General features: G+C 37.9%; 1 protein-coding gene across 4 annotated transcripts in view; it reads right to left on the bottom strand.

Moving 5' to 3' along the window:
• MPDZ (multiple PDZ domain crumbs cell polarity complex component) overlaps positions 1 to 17,980 on the bottom strand; it is a 149,373-nt gene that overhangs the window by 50,086 nt on the left and 81,307 nt on the right. For all 4 annotated transcript variants that reach the window (XM_072959426.1, XM_072959427.1, XM_072959425.1 and 1 more), the window contains 4 exons: positions 15,490 to 15,774; positions 15,106 to 15,229; positions 6,709 to 6,907; positions 151 to 255 (listed from right to left, as the gene is read on the bottom strand). In XM_072959426.1, the coding sequence (XP_072815527.1) occupies positions 151 to 255; positions 6,709 to 6,907; positions 15,106 to 15,229; positions 15,490 to 15,774 (713 nt within the window). The remainder of the gene's footprint in view (positions 1 to 150; positions 256 to 6,708; positions 6,908 to 15,105; positions 15,230 to 15,489; positions 15,775 to 17,980) is intronic.

The raw sequence follows: 17,980 nt of genomic DNA, 5'->3' as shown, positions 1-17,980 counted from the left end.
AAAATAATGAATACTGTTTAAAATCTTGAGAAAGAAGACAGGAATTCAGTCTTTTTCACTGCTAGTCCTCTGTGGCTCCAGATTCAAAACTCTTCTTTATAGATTCGCAGTATCATTCGTTCACTGTAGCAGATTTGCTGTTTCACCTACCTGCCGGCATATGAAGAAAAAATATCCAGTGCCATTATTCCTCCAGACTGTTGTCCCAAGCTGACTTTGAACTCTTCTAAATGCTCCGCAGGCACGTAAGTAATTCTGGAACAAGACACAATCCATGAACGCAAAGGGAAGCAAAGTCTTGCCTGTTAGGAAAAGCTTACAACACATGAAATAAAAATACATTGTCACTTCGTCCCTACGTTTTCACACAATTCATGTGAATCAGCTTAGTCAGTAGAGAATCTAAACTTCAAAGGGATAAAGTATCCCACAGGCCAGAATAACAACAGAAATTACAATTTAAAATGCTACGTGCTGACAAAAACAATTAATAAACAATCGGTGACAAGAAGTAAAAGATTTTTATTTGAGCCAAACTGAGGACTAGCCCAGAAGCCTGCTTCCTACCTTCCCAGATTACTCTGAGGTTCTGCTCCAGACAAGTGTGGTTTTCAGCACAGTTTTATATATTGTCAGAACAAAGAAACATTTACAAGTCAGGAATATATTTCTTTAAGGTTATAAAAAATAAAAGAGCAGACCAGCCCATACACGGAGAGTCAGTATGGCCTTGGCACCTGGGAAGGGAGTCTTATCATCAAGGGAGGACCAGCATCGGCAGCCTGGGAAGAGAGGCCCTGAATCTTTATTTTAACATGGACATTCTTTACTTCTGGCCAATGTGCCCTTTTCTTTAATAATTAAAGCAGATGCACAATGGATGTTTGATAGGCCACAAACAGGCTATTTTAGTTAAAATAAAATCCAACTTAACTCGTGGATAAGCCAGAATAATTTCCCTCCATCTCAGTATGTGAAAATTTCTTTTATCATATGTTTTTATCAATAATTATATGGAGGAGGAGAACAGCATTATATCTATTTCCCAATGAGAAGAATAACATCAATTTTTTTGAATTTAGAAAGATCTATAAATCCTTAGAAAAATAATTGTCAGTAATAGCATTAATTTTCTCCAAAGATTTTTGGGTTCCTTAGCAGAAACAAATTAGGCGTACGCCACTAAAACACTGCATATCCCAAATTACTTTACATTCTCCCATAATACAAAATTAATTATGGACATTAACAAGCATTATCAATAATTATATCCTAGCTTTATTAAATTATATTCTCTCAAGTCTGAAGTTAAACCATTATAAGTTTATGGAAACACGCTCTTACTAATTTGTAGCAACTTCTTATAAGTTCATTTTGGTTTCAGAGAAAAGCCTACTGTTCATACTTGAATGATCACTTACTAATTCAACAAGTACTGGCTGAATGCCTATAATGTGGAAGGCAATGAGCAAGATGCTGAATATAGCTATAATGTTTAGGAACTGACTTTGGAAAATTCACATTTACTGCTGTCTTATAATGCTACATAACTGATACATTTGCGTTATGTCACCTGTTTCAAAATCCTCAAATTAATGAAGAGTAATATGGTAAGAGAAATAATGCTTTTGAAGCCAGTTCAGCATATTTGTGCAAGGAAACAAAAGTGTGGATCAAAAATGCACAATATAAAAATCATGAAGACTATTAAACCAGCTAACCGTAACTTACCTATGAAAACAGTAAGTTTTAAAACCATAGCACTGGAGGGCAAGGATAAAGGACTGTCTTGCATGTTACAATAAAATAAGAATTATACTAATGGCATAATTTATTCAGTGGGGAAGATATGTGATTTCAGATATATCGGTTATTCCATAAAAAGCACTCACTCTGCGTGGTCGCTTAGGTTTGGAGTCAGAGGATACAGCTCTGTTCCGCCCCGGGAGTGTACTGGGTGGGGGGCGTAAATCATCAGCAACGAATCCCCATATTCTCAGTCACAAACAGGATGTCACTTTTTATGAGGCTATTGTAAGCCAAGCAGCATAACAGATACAGTGCAGTGCTCTAACAGGGCATCAGCCAGCCAGCCCCACCTGGTCCCTCCAGCAGAAGCCGCAGACCCTTGGGACCCTTCCTGACACTTCTACCTCAAGGATCAAACTAAAGCAGGAAGCACGGGGCTGTGGGTTTAGGATTCAGCTGGCTGAGAGAGTTGCATTCTAATTCTGGCCCTGCTTAATGTATTCATCTATAGAAACACCTTCTCTACAGTGTTACAAAAATACACTGAAGAGCAAATTTGCATCTATCACTTCAAAAATGATGAGTCAAAAATGTATAACATATTATGTTGGGACAGAAGACTGACTGTCTTTTCCACAAAGGAAAATAAACATAAAACACAAAACCTGAAAAGCCTATTCAAGAAATAGGATACTATTTCTGAAGGTTCAGTAAAGGTAAAATTCATATAAACAAAATCTTAAAAAAAAAAAAAGCCAGGAAGAGGTAAGGAGAGAAAGCTAGAACACAACAGTAAAAGTAATAATAATTTAATTTTTAAACTGGTTTAAGAAGGAAAAGATGTTTCTATTCCAAACACTGCTGAAAACGATTTTTCTTCTATATTTGTTCAACACTGTTTACCCTTTTACCAAGGGTGGAGGAGGAGGAGGAGCTTTACAAATATTTTTCTGATATTTTAGGGAGCCGTGAGAAAGAAGAAAGCAAGCAGTTTTCATGAATACCTCACCCAATACAGACAGCAAGGCCACCAGAACAAGCATCCGACAAAACACTAGCACATGCAGAGCAACTGTGATGCACGCCTGGTCACACGGCCACACAAAACCTCCAGGCACCAACAAGGAACACCAAACTACGTCATGAACTGCATAAGCACACTGAAACAGCTAATTTGAGAGCTATATTAAACATTCTTGAACACAAACTAACCTTAGGAAAAAAGAATAGCATTAGTGACGCTGCAGTGTGACACAGCTATTAATCCAGAGGCTGCATCTGCACATGCAGACAGGATCATTCCCTGACCACACAGCTGGAAAGCTTAGCAGTTGGAAAATACAATTTTTAAATGAGGTCACAGTCACCAGTGCAATACGAAAATGTAACAACCTCATAGCTCTGTCGGAATGCATGTTCTTATATAAAGGGGGGAAAAAAGCCAGAATGCATATACACTCAGTCTATATCTGGATCTATCCCTGCATGGGGACGTTACGAAAGCATGAAATTATTTTCACAGACAAGTTGTAACACAGCCATAATGAGCTTTTGAATCACCGATACTCACACATAAAAGGGGGCTCGATCGTCAGCAGGTGCTGCAGAAAATCTAGAATGTGAAGCATACGCCGCGGCATCTTTTTACAATGGTGTTAACAAATGTCAGTGTCTTGTGCTGTGTGTGAGATGCATACATATGTACTTAAAAGTGGGTGCTCCTGTTTTTTCCCCTTGCTACCTCCCTCCTATCTACACCTCCCCCAGAAAAGCATCTGCTCTTCACTCGTGTCTATAGCAGTGATTATTAACAAGCATAGAAAAATGTAACTGCAATCAATCTTTTATTCCTTGATCAGGAATTCATCCCACACTTTAGGTTAAGGCAGGTGAATTCTGATTCAGCTCAGTAATTATCTGGCAGATGTTACAAGCAGCTGCTGCTAAGCACAAAACCATGGCTATTATTACAGGAGTATAAGCACTCCTGGCAAGGTGGAGGGTGAAGTGAGACAGCACGCATTCTGGTGAGGCTTCACATCTGGTTTTCCATAGAAAATAATGAAACCTGAAACTTAAACTGGCTGTTCTTGAACTCTTGAAACTCACAATTACCTGAACCCAGGCACGCATGAACGCGCACACGTGAAGTTCCTAGCCATCTCTGGTAAACGGCAAAAAAGAAAGCCAGGGCATTGTCTCAATAAGCAATGCTTTTCCTAAAACCAATCAGTTATGTAACTGAACCAGTAAGAGTCTTTTTTTAAAGTCCCTACAATACATTCCTCTACCACCACTCCAGATTAAGCTAGCATTGTTAATACTGAACTATAATGCTGTACACCGGAAATTGACACATTGTAAACAGACCATACCTCATTAAAAAAAAATAAAAATTAAATTAAAAGTTTTAAAAAATGAAGAGGAAGAGACACACATGAAGCCTAGATCCAATGACTGTAACACTTAACTGGTCTGAGGAAACGCGACAGTTTCATTCAAAGGAAGGACTAAACTTCCCTTTTGGGAGGATTACTCACACAGCTTTCAAGGGAATTCTAAACCTTCTCCTCCACGAAAGCAAGTGACAGGGAAGAGACAGGGCCAAAAAAACTTCACGTAAAATGCACGGAACACACCGCTTAGCCCTGGTCGAGCTAACTGGCTATTTGTTTCATCACTTGAAACATTTTTTCAAAAAAGGACTCTGGTTCACATTTGTTTCTATCACTTATCCAACTAGTCAAAACTACAGTCATCTGAGTCACACTTTTAACAGAGCACTTAAGAAGAAATCAATGTGATTTGGGGGTGGGTTTGTGAATGTGTGTATCCACACACACATGAGCAAGGGAGAGAGTGACTGACGGACCCACTGACTTCATTGATTTCCAGAGGACGGAAGGCTGCAGTTTTATTTTCTTTTTTAATGTCAAATGCTACAGTACATTTTGCTTCCTGGGATTCTAAAGCAACTTCTATGAAACTAGCTCTCCAGATATCCTTCGGGGTCATAATACAGCTGCTGAAAGGGCAGATTCTGGTGCTCAGTCAGAGGGTGGGAAAACAAACGAACACCAAGAAAAATCAAAACAAAACAAAAAAGGAAAGCAGGAAAAAAGACTTTAGAGCCGGAAAATGTACCTGACAGCTCTTCTAGAGATGACGAGATGCATGATTTACGCTAAATCAACGTCACGATGGTCGTATTTGGGGGCCAGTTTTTAAGTTCTGCAGTACATTAGAACTGAGAGGTAAGGTTAAAACCAAGCGCTAATTCCAGTGCTCAGAGTGCCAGGAAGTGGACAGGAAACCTGCATCAGGGCTCATGACGTGGCGTGTGCACTACCACACAACAAATCAGATGACTGGTTACAAGGCCATCCGTATTTTATACTCCATTTACACTACGTAAGCTGAAACCCCAGCAGCAAAAAGTCTCCATGTAGATCCACAGCATCTCCTTTTAAGCCAAAGGAACGGACACTACCCTGCAAGGGATGAGGAAAGCACCTAAAGTTTCTCCTCTTATTTAGTGTAAAGGCACTGGCATTTTGAATGATCTTCACTTTTACTTGCATGATTAATAAGATAATTAAGGAACTGTCCCATAATGTGATGGGATGATCTGTTCCATTATAAAAGTCAAAAAGGCAAGCAAGAATAGGAAAGCCCACTAGTTGACATTCTGCCCAGAAAGAATACCTCCTTTTCTATGAGACAGCCACTATAAACAGCATACATTTTTCTTTTTATTGATGGAAAATGAAAAACAGACTGTGACTAACGTTTTTCTTACCTAAGCTCTCCCAATATGTACTTCACAAAATAATAATACAAATGCAGTCAGTAGCATAATATAAATACAAAATATCTCCCATACTAGTATTCATCATATCAATTTAAAGTAAACAACCCTTCCCTGAGCTCTTATTTTACTATTTTATCCCTTATATATTAAACACAAATATTCAGTTATTAATGCTAGAGAAAAAAGGCAAGCTATTAACACTGTTTGAGGTGTGACAACAAAGTTACGAACTCATTTTTATGTTGCCTCAAGAAATGTTTAGTGACTTAAAAACCAAACCATATATATGGAATGCTTTTAGCACACTGTGGGATGATGAGATATTTAAACATTTCCCGCTAAAACATCCTACATGACCTACCCTCAGACTGCGTCAACATACTGGCAAATTCTCCTGTATCACAAGGTAGTTAAAAAAGGGCAAACTGTAGGTCAGACTGGTACTGTTTTATACGATCTTTTCCATGCCTGGCCCTTGAAGAACTGGCTTACTTGGAGGATTCATACAAATCATTGGGGAGTGCACAGTTCCCCACATTGAAGCCAATCCAAACTTCTCTGTCAGTTCCTAAAAGTGGACAGTCCTGCCCTATGAAAGGTATCTCATACCTTTCACATTTAAGGTTTTTGCAGAAATCAATGGAGAAGTAAAAATACAAATAGAAAGCAGCATTGTTATGGAATATAGTCATCCCTAGGTATCTGCAGGGGACTGGTTCCAGATGCCCCCATGGATACCCAAATGCCACGGTACAGCTGGCCCTCCACATCTTGTATCTGCTGATTCAACCAACCTCTGATGGAAATTCTGATCCAAGGTGGGTTGCATGTGAGGATGTGAAACCCATGAATACAGAAGGCCAACTGTGTATTTATTGAAAAATTCCATGTATAAGTGGACAGGCGCAGTTCAAACCCGTGTTGTTCAGGGGCCAGCTGTATTTCAATACTGTTACAGTCTTGAGGAACCTACGTATACAATCAAGAACTTTTTCAGGAATAGACAAATTCTTCACTGATTTATATTAAATATATATATGATAATATTTTTCTATCAAACAGAAGTACGTACTGAGAAAAAAATTTCTGAGTAATGAATTGAAATTCCTGAATTTCCCAAGCCAAATCAGGGTCCACATGACACCTACTTTATGTCAGGCCCGATGAGAGAATGTCTTCTCAGCATGGCTCGTGCCTGGGCATTGGTTAAACTGATAGTAGATTCTTCGTTGACTGACAGGATGCAGTCCCCAACGGCAATCCGGCCATCTCGACTAATGGCACCTCCATGAATGATGCTTCGAACGATCATCCCCAAGCCATCTTTATTAGCACTTACGGTCATTCCTACGGAAAAGGAGGAACACATACTAAATGCATGACTTTCAAATTCATTTTAATTTGAATTTAATGAACACTGTGGATTCATAGATCAAAGAACAGAGGTAATTTTTTGGCCAGTAAAAAACAATCAGAAGGAAAGGAAAACATTAGTTTCTAACATAAAAATATTTTTAAAGTAAATTTAGAAATGTTTGTGAAATTATATCTAAAGACATCCCATGCTGAATACACCAGAGATGAAACAGGGTCTATACAGTGGAGCGAATGTAGCTTAGGCTATTTGACGTGTTGCCACTTACATGGCAAGCTCTCCCAGGGTCAGTATTTTGAAAGTACCAAACCAATTTTATAATAAAAGTTTATCTCTTACATATACAAAAGAATAAAGAGCAGGACTACTAACAGAAAATTAGTTCTGTAAATTAAGGAACTCTGTCATTATCTTATTCCTAGATCATCTGTTCATTTGGTATATATTTATTACATGCTTATTAAGTGCTGCAAGCATCATGCTGGTGGCTTGAGATCAAAAAGCGTAACAGAACCTTAACATCAGGAAGTTTGTATTTAAGTCTAACCCCCAGTGCTTATCACAGTGCCCGAATGCACGGTAGTCTGTTGAACTAAACCGATGTGAATTTAATTCTGATCTATTCCCATTTTATTTCCAAATCTGAACTTCAATGAGCTCCAGATGTGGATATTCAGCTACAATCTGGACATACTTCCTGGATGATTCACAGGAAATACAACCCTAGTAAGTATAAAATTAAATTTCCTAGTTCCTGTCTCCCCTTATTTCCCCATCTGTCTTCCCCTTTTCGGTAAGGGCACCACCATCCTAGTCTCCACTGCTCAAAGCAGAAACGCTGGAGTCATTCTTGATTCCTCCCTCTCCCTCCCTAACTCCCTATATTTAATCCATCACCAAGTCCTTTTTTTTATCTTCAAAACTTATCTTGAATTCATTCACCTTTCTCCATTTCCACACTAGATCTAGACCAAGCCAGCACCTCTCCTGCCTCACTTTTTCAAATAGCCTCCTAACTGGTCTCCTGACTTACAAAGTTGTCCCCTCTGATGCATTCTTCTCATGGCAGACAGAGTAACCATTCAAACAACACAAGTCACACCACATCACTCTCTTTGCTAACAACAGTTTCCTATTGCACAGACATATGACATACCTACGTGGCACTGTCTATATGAAACTCATTTCCTAGCCCTTCCAACATGTGCCCGTCCTTTTTGCCATGTCCTCCCTGGTCCCCATGTTCCAGCAACAAGCCTTCTTTCAGAAATACACCTAGTCTCCCGTTTCAGAGTCTTTGCCTGACACCCCCATCTGCAGCTCTTGCACAGCTAACAACTTCCCATCCATCAATATTACTTCCTCAAACTCTTAACAAACTCCAACTGAATTAACGTTCTCTGCTCACCCTACCCTCACTATATTCCTTCAAACATATCAAACCTGCTGAAATTAAATTTAAAACTTTACAGAAAATAACATAAATTAACTTAAACCCAAGTAATACAAGTTCCTTCTAAAACAAGATCATAGAATTAAACAATGTAAGGAGAGAGAGAAATCTATAAGGGTTTTTATAAAAACTTTGAGAGAAATCACAAATCCCTTTTTAGGTTTTTGCATTTTTTTTAAAGAAAGAAATTCTTTCTAAATATTAATTCTAATTATACTACATTAAACATCATATTTCAAATGTTTTTTTAAGAACGATCCTGACTACAATACGTTTCCAGCCTGATGTCTCACGCCTGGATGTGGGCCACCCAGGCCCCCAGTTGTCACTTCCTGACAGAAATGAACCATTAATCAAAAACACTTAAAATAACCTGTGAAGACTTACACTAATGATTTTTGAGTTTACTGCTATTAAGGAAACACTTACGCTTGTCATTAACCGACCAACAAGTTTAGACACTAAGGTGGGTTTCTTACGAGCAAAGAGGCCAGTTCCTAAATGTTACAACACATACCCTAGTTCACCCTGATCCTGCCACCTTTGCCACCAAGACCCACCAGACAAAATGTGACTGACTACAAAACACAATGTAACCCAGCAGCCCACCCTGGCAATCTAACCCAGCATCCTGTTCTCATTAGTACCATGCACTCTGCAGTCAAGCGAGCCACAGACATGGGACCAGTCTTCACGAGCTACGGTTGACAGGACCTTTAAATTCACTCTTAACAGCACGTTTAGCTCCTGTCTCGATCAGGTATTAAGGCTGCCAGGTCACGCCAACCACGTGAACAAAGAGGTCGGCATCGGTGAGCTCGGCTTATACTTTCCTTTCACCAAGTGGTAATTTTCAGGGTTCAGCAACTTTGAGGAATGTCTACTTGACTAGATTTTGGTTGTAACTTACAAGATCTCTCACGTGTTTCCTGAAAGGGAAAAGCCCAAACCAAGTAGGACAGCCCAAACCTTGTACTGCAGCACCAGGGTGAGTTCCAGATCTGAGTTTCACCACTTTTAATCAGTGTAGCTTTGGGCAACGGACTTCACCTAGTACTGGGTTTTATTTTACTCATCTGTAAAATGGGGATATGTACATTTATAGGGCTGTTTAAGGAATTACATGAGTCGTATTTCTCTAATAATTAGCAATGTTGAACATGTCTTCATGCCCCTGCTGGCCATCTGTACGTCTTCTTTGGAGAAATGTCTATTTAGGTCTTCTTTTTGATTTTTTTTTTTGATATTGAGCTATATGAGCTGTTTGTATATTTTGGAAGTTAATCCCTTGTTGGTCACATCACTTGCAAATATTTTCTCCCATTTTGCAGGTTGTCTTTTCATTTTCTTTATTACTTATTTTGCTGTGCAAAAGCCTTTAAATTTAATTAGGCTCCATTTGTTTATTTTTTCTTTTGTTTCCATTATTCTAGGAGACCAATAAAAAAAATACTGCTATGATTTATGCCAGAGTGTTCTGCCTATGTTTTCCTCTAGGAGTTTTATAGTATCCAGTCTTACATTTAGGTCTTTAATCCATTTTGAGTTTATTTTTGAATATGACGTCAGAGAATGTTCTAATTTCATTCTTCTACATGTAGCTGACCATATTACTCAAGGCAATCTACAGATTCATTGCAATCCCTATCAAATTACCAAAGGCAATTTTTATAGGATTAGAATGAAATTTTTAAAAATTTGCAGGGAAACACAAAAGATCCTGAATAGCCAAGACAATCTTGAGAAAGAGGAATGGAGCCGGAGGAATCAAGCTCCTTGACTTCAGACTAAACTACAAAGCTATGGTAAACAAAACTGTAGGGTACAGGCACAATTGAAACTACAATGAGGTATCATCTCACACCAGTCAGAATGGCCATCAAAACAGCTATAAATAATAAATGCTAGAGAGGGTGTGGAGAGAAGGGAAACCTCTTACCCTGCTGGTGGGAAATAAATTGGTGCAGATACTATGGAGAACAGCATAGATGTTCCCTAAAAAACTAAAAACAGAGTTGCCATATGATCCAGCAATCCCACTCCTAGGTACGTATCTGGAGAAAAGTCTAATTTGAAAAGGTACATGCACCCTAATATTCACAGCAGTACTATTTACAATTGCCAAGACATGGAAGCAACCAAGAAGTCCACTGACAGATGACTGGATAAAGAAGATGCAGGATATAGTGTATATAATGGAATATTACTCAGTCATAAAAAAGAATAAAATAATGCCATTTGCCGCAACATGGATGGACCCAGAGATTATCATACTAAGTGAAGTAAGTCAGACAGAGACAGACAAATATCATATCACTTATATGTGGAATCTAAACAAATGATACAAAGCAGAAAAAGACTCAAGGACATAGAAAACAAACTTATGGCCACCAAAGGGGAAAGTGGTGGAGGGGGCTAACGTAGGAGTTTGGGATTAACAGACACTCACTACTATATATAAAATAAACAACAAGGACCTACTGTATAGCTATATTCAGTATTTTGTAATAACCTATAATGGACAAGAATCTGAAAAAGAATGTGTGTATATACGTGTGTGTGTGTATGTGTATGTATAAATGAATCATTTTCTGCACACTTGAAACTAACACAGCATTGTAAATCAACTATATTTCAATAAAAAAATAAAGCTCATGAAAAAGGACTTAAACCTAAAAAAAAATTATGTGAGTAAAGCACATATAGAGTACCTGTCAAGGTGCTCAATAAAGTACAAAAGAAAACTCACAGAATATATTTCACAGGCATCTCTACCCAATCCAAAGCTATACTGCCTTCTGAAGGCTAAATGCAATCGTAACTCAGCTTCAAAATGAAGCCTGTTATTGTAGAAATCTTCATGCACCTTGCGTGACTCAGGGATGGTAGTGCCTTGTGTGGTATGTGAAAACGGGAGACAGACTCAGGTTTGAGTCCTGGTTCCACCCTCCAAGGGCTGAGTCCTTTCAGAGAAATTCCTGAGTCTGTCTATGTTTCTGTACTTCCTCGGTGAAGTGAAGATAGTATCTTCTTTCCCTTCTTACCTTTTTACCTTTCCCTTTGACCTTCAAGACCTAACACAACGTAATTAGGTAACGGATCACAGACGTATCAAAAATCATCAAGGTTAAAATTTTCGAAGGTCACCATATGCATGTATACATGTGTGTATATCTACAGACAACATCCTCCCAAGTAAATTTAACAGAGTTAAAAGAAAACCCAAGTTATTCATGAAATTAAAGCTACTGGGTGATGACAGCTTTTACAGAAACCTATCATCTATTAATATTTTCATCTGATGATCACTAGAGAAAGAAACAAGTTACCCAGGAAGACAAAACTGCCAACAACCTCACACAGATTGAGACTAAATCAAAGAAAACACGTTCAGTGATTGGCACTCTCATGACATACTCTCCTGCCAGCACGAGGCCAGTCTCTGTTTAGATTTTTCTAAAATATGACACTTTTTGTTCCTTCAAGTTGTAAAGGCAACACCTTCCTACATTAAAAGCTTAAATAGATGCTTTAATTATTTTAATGTTTCACACAGATTTTTTAAAATAGCTCTTTTCCACTATTCCTTTACACTGAGTTACTCTGAGCATCATGTAAATGTGAATACTGAAATCTGATGTCAGGTAAGATAACAGAGAAGTGTCCTCCCTTTGGCATATGGAATTTCAACTCCAAAATGCGAGGGAACCCTCACTGGGTCCCAGGAAATCAAATAGCTAGGGACAAAGCCCTATAAATGCTGTGGGTGTGTACATTATTCAAATAACGGAAATGAAGCAGAAAAATAAAACTAAAAGATATATATTATTATATATATGTTAACACTTTTATATTACAGTTTGGTTGCTAAACTAACAATGCTGTATTTTCACACTTGTAAGTAAGTGGTTTAGTCTCATAAAGCAAATGGAAGAGCTCTTTTATACTTTCTTTTTAAAATCAAACTATGAAGATATAAATGGATTTCCTGGTATCAAAGAAAACAAAGACACTTCACCTTATCCTGTTTTTTTTTTTCCTCCAAGAGCTTAACCATTTCGGTGTATTTTTTTTTTTTTAATCAAAACTTAAAAGCTAAAGTGGAAACAACCCAAGTCTCCAACAACAGATGAGCAGGTATACAAAATTTGGTGTGTGTGTGTGTGCGCGCACACTGGAATATTATTCCACCTCAATAAGGAAGGAAATTCTGACACATGCTACAACATGCCACAACCTTGAAGACACTGTGCAAAGTGAAATAAGCCAGCCCCAAAGGGACAAATATTGCATGACTCCATTTACATGAGGTACTAGAGCAGTCAAAACTTAGAGACATAGCATAGAAAGCGGAGGTTGCGAGGAGCTAGTAAGTGTTTAATGGGTAGAAAAGATGAAAAAGTTCTGGAGGACAGATGGTGGTGATGGGTGCAAAACAATGTGATGTACTTAATGTCATAGAAATATACACTTAAAAATGATTAAAATGATCAATTGCATGTTATGTATCTTGTATTAAACTAAAAAATTACATATCCTGACATTATAACAGAATAAACAAAAAAACCCATATGACTCTCTCAATAGATGAAGGAAAAGATTTCACAAAACTCAACATTCTCTCCGCAAACTGAAAACAGGTGAGCAATCCAAAGGGTCAGATCATAACATCAGGCATACTCAAACCGTAACTCTTACAACAGCCTCCCAACTGCTTTCAACCTAATTCATCGACCCGTGCCAGAATGACGTGAAAACACAAATCCGGTCATGTCACCGCTCTGCCCCTAACTCCCACTGACTTCGGAGCTTGGCAGGAGGTGTCATGACGGATGTCCTGTGTCCTGCACGTGAACACGCCCGGCAGCGTCTCCACCTACCAACTCCTTTAGCGTCAGCTCTCACTCTGCCCGCCATCACTTCACACCACATTTCATCCACACAAGTAAACCTCAGTGACATTTCACAGTTCTCTGCCTTGGCTCTGGCAGCTTCCAGCTTTCCCAATGTCTCAAACTATGTGGCAAAAACGTACTCCTTTTTCAAGAACTAAATCAAACATCTTTTCTTTGAAACTTTTCTAAACTCTTCCACACTCAGAGAGCAGGGATCAACTATTCTGTCTCATAAGCCCTCAGTGTTCTCTGTGTGAGTGTCTGTCGCAGCGTGTATGAGATCTGAACGCACTGAGGATCTTACAAGGCAGTTAGCTGACTCTTTTAAACTCATGCTCCTTGAGGAGAATGATTATACCATGGTGTCCGTGCAGAGTGGCCAGAATATGGAAAATAATTGGTATTTGAGAGTTGATTAAATAAATATATCAGAATAGGGATCTAAGATCTCTGTCTTAAGAGTTCATTAAAAAATGGGCTCTATAGCCAATGTAATGTGACAAGTCATGCATTCTGTAACATTTTCTTAGAGAATCCACAATGTACATCTGAGTATCAAAGATACTGAGTAGCACAAACAGAAACACCTATCTCCTTAAGTTTATCACATCCTAAACTTTTGTGCTTTGACCCATTTATAACTTCCATTAACATCCTATAAAACTACTATTCTAAGTGACATGCTTCCAGAAACACGGCATCAGCAGACGAAATATTTCTGACATGCTTAGGAATCTGTAGTATCTATCCCATAATTAACAAATTACAGAACATTCTCTAGCTTAAGTTTTATATTATTCTATTAGAGGTAATACATAGGAAATAAAACTAAGTAGAAATTCTCTGTTGTAATTCCCCATTGAACTGCTGTTGTTAGGACCCAGCTGCCACCAAACAGAACAAAATCTAGCAGACAGAGACTGGAATCCCACACAACAAGCAAGCACTGCCGGTCCCCTCTGCCCAGCTTCAAATTTAACAAGGAACAAGACCAACCATAGGTATCAGCGTAAAGTGTGCTGGCTGGTTACATCCGAGAAGAAACGAGACCTCTGAGGCAGAGCTAACCAGACGGTCCTGGGCTGCAGTCGGGCTCCCAGAGTGACTGATGTACGAACCTCGTTATCCCCACCAAGCACTGAAGACAGGGCTGAGTCACGCCACTGCTTAACTCGAAGAACAAGTGTGCTCTGCCTTGATGTAATTTTAGCTACCGCAGTCGGCACTTAATTTCTACAGGAAGTCTTCCTGCCCAATTCAGAAGATTCAGGATTATTACTCAGCCGCAACCCAGCATGCATAGAAGAGGACACAAAAATCCTGTCACCTGGACAGGGCCATTGAATAACTCCATTTATATTTTGGTGGTGGGACACCTGGCTGTCTTTTTAGTCTTTATTTCAGTGAATGAAAGAAATTAAATATAAACTGACTTACGCATAAGCGGTAACATTCAAAGAAACTAATAATTTACTATTCCAAAGAATTCAGATTTCCAAATCGCTGACTTTCCATTTTCTAAGAATTCCTTTTCCGATGTGCTCTTTCATACACAAACAATCTGTGTATCTTTTTCTTGAATGCAAATGAGACTCGTGCATACTTTAGGGAGTGAGGGATTTAAGCGAGTCTGAAGTAAACAAACGTATCAAGCATTTCAGATAAAATAATGAGTACATAAAAAGAGTAACCATAAAAACTGCCAGATATTTTACAGCATCTATTTTCAAATCTACCTTCAAAAACACTGAAACTATGTTCAATATTTCCTCTTGACAAGGAGGTTGGGAAGGAAGGTAAATGTGGAAAGTAAGAAACTTACCTAGGCTAGAATTGCCTTTTGCTATAGAAATAGTCCTCTCAAAAGATTCTTTGGATATATTTTGGAACATGACACACTCAGCAGCAGAGGCCAGGGAACCCTGTTGCATTAAGAACTTGGAGCCCTGACAGAAAACAAACATAAGTCACATGGAAAGGAAAACTAGACTTTGGAGTATGATTTCAACACCACCCATATTCTCTATTGGCTGTGCTTTATCTAGCAAGAACCTATAAACACAACAAGTTCATAGGTTCTCTTCTGAAAAAAATCTCAAGCTTCAGGAGAGCACTGGCTCCAATTAGGAAGGTTAGCCAGAATAATGTGACCCTTCATTGTCTCCCAATTTTATCATAATACACAAACCTTATCTTTAAAATATACCTTTCCAGGTGAATCAGTTAGCACAGGAGAACTCAGTTCTGCACTTGCTATAACTTCATTTGGTAGGTGAGATTCAGTCCATCTTCTTGTGTTTTCACATTCGTACTGCTGTTCAACAGCATTCGCAGGTGTATAATCGTTTACAGTAAAGCCAGAAGCAGTCCCCATGTTCAGGTCTACGGAAGGCGAACTCTCATCCTGTCTTTGTAGGAGATTCTGGGCGTACAGCTCCTCCAAGGACATATGGAGATCAAGAATTGGATCTGAAGAACTTTCAGTAACATCCTGGTAATTAAAGAACAAAAATAAAAATTATGGCCAGAATTGCATCAATGTATTTCATAAGATCCTAATGAACAACTAGTGAGTGAAAAACAAAAGACAATATAATTATTCATTGGTCAAAAAGCATTAGCAAACACAAATTCTTTGCTTAGCTGATATTCTGCATATACTTATTTTTGTAAATACTTTTGAATACATTTCCTGCAAATCATACATCTCATACTGAGTCACACTAGTACAATATGCTGGTACCTGAGACCATTTAGATAGAATATTATGTTCTGTTCACAAATAAAATTACTCAGAGTTCAATATACATAGGAGAGCAAGTAATTTCTATTTCCACATCTCATTTAAAAAGTAGTTCATTTACTATCAGGTTGAAGCTTCTATTTATTATAAGATTAAGAGCATGAAGAGTATGATATTAATTGATTCAGATTCATAAGAACCTCCAAGAAAAAATTATTTTGATAGGCATTTTTTGGTATTTATGGAACCAAAGAGAAAGCCGTACAATTCACATCCTTATAGGGAATTTTTTCTTAAATATTCTGCAAGATGTAGCAGAAGGACTAGTATTAAGAACACTGTCCTAAGACGTGTGGATGTTCTAAAGCAGGCTCTCTTAACAATCTGCACATCACAGAATCTCTCCTGGCTTTCTGTTAGATAATTTTTAAAATTCCCTGAAACTCTAAAATTTGACAGTCCTACATAAATATATGTATCTACTTACAACACATGTATTTTATCATGGGCAAGCAATGCTCCATGAACTGCTATTGAATAAAAGTATCAATTGTATCTACAATTCTTTTACTGATGTTTTTAAAGTAGAAGAGCAGTGTACGTATCATCAGAAAAGATTCAGGCCATACAGATCTATATTATGTATGCATGAAGAGTGCGACAGGGAAGCCTTCCCTTGTGGCTCATACTTCCAGGCCTTTCCCCAGTAAAAACAAGTGGCTGGCATCCCTTGGGTATTTATTCACCAAATTTTTAATGTATCCATATAATACATATGCACAAGAACACAGGCACACATTCACAGATATATGTCTATGTTTAAAACCTAAACCAAACTAAACGCTAAGTAGCATATTTCTACTTGCTTTTTGGAAGTATCTTTATATCTTAACATGAGAGATCGTCATGCCAGTAAATATGCTGTCATTGACACAGGCTGAATACAAAGTCTGTGATGTATACTGCAAATATTTTCCAAGCTTGTGACTTGTCTTTCAAGTTGTATAAGTTATATACATATACATGCAGAAGTTAAATCCTTTATGTAATCAAGAAATTTTTATGTAATTCTTTATGTAACTAAATTTGTCTTTTTTTAATGCTTCTGGGTTTTACATGTTGCTTCATAAGTCCTTCCACTGCAGAGAGTAAATAAAATGCGTTTTAGCATTTTTCTTCTATTTTATAAATGGTCTGTTTTCAGATTCAGTTTTAATTCACTTAGAATTTATGTTAGGGTGTAGTGTGAAATATGGGTCTCTTTCCATTTTTTTCTACACTGGAAATCAATCGCTCCAACACAATTTATTATACTCCTCTAATTCAATCAAGTTTCGTCTCTCTGGAATTATCAAATATTCCTGGCACAAAGAATTGAGGTAAGTGGGAATACCATATAAACAAATAACCCCTTTAAAATCCTCAGGAACAAATGATAGGAAAGCATTATCCTCCACACTCCTAGAACTTAAATAATAATCTGTTGGCTCATTCAGCCAACTTTATTTTTGTCTTATGAAAAAAACAAATCTACTTACTAGAGAGCTGGTTAGCTGCTGTATTACTAAATTAATTATAATAATTAGCAGTAAATCATCTCTACCACTCTTCAAATAAAGATGACAATCAAAACTGCTCTTCATCAGAAGAGGTCAAGCTGCCCTTGTTAGCTGGGGTTTACTACAAATCACGTAACAGAAACCACCATGCGTTATTCACATGGGAGTTAACACAGACACACAGAAAAGAAAGAGCTAATCAACACAGCAGACAACATACGCCTACTGTAGAAACATTTCTGGTTGCTGAACAACCGACTGAGTTTTATTTTTAAAAGTCTTATGGATCTAAAAGAAAAGCAGTTCTTCCCTCATAAGATGTGCAAAAATAACTCTACAATTTCCCACTGCAACTTGGTGTCTAAACGGAAGTCTTTCAAAAATCCGTATTAACA

Source organism: Vicugna pacos, chromosome 4 (assembly GCF_048564905.1).
Source record: "Vicugna pacos chromosome 4, VicPac4, whole genome shotgun sequence".
NCBI classification, from domain to species: domain Eukaryota; kingdom Metazoa; phylum Chordata; class Mammalia; order Artiodactyla; family Camelidae; genus Vicugna; species Vicugna pacos.
The sequence above is the reverse complement of the archived record's forward strand: the minus strand, read 5'-3'. Positions and strand labels throughout refer to the sequence as shown.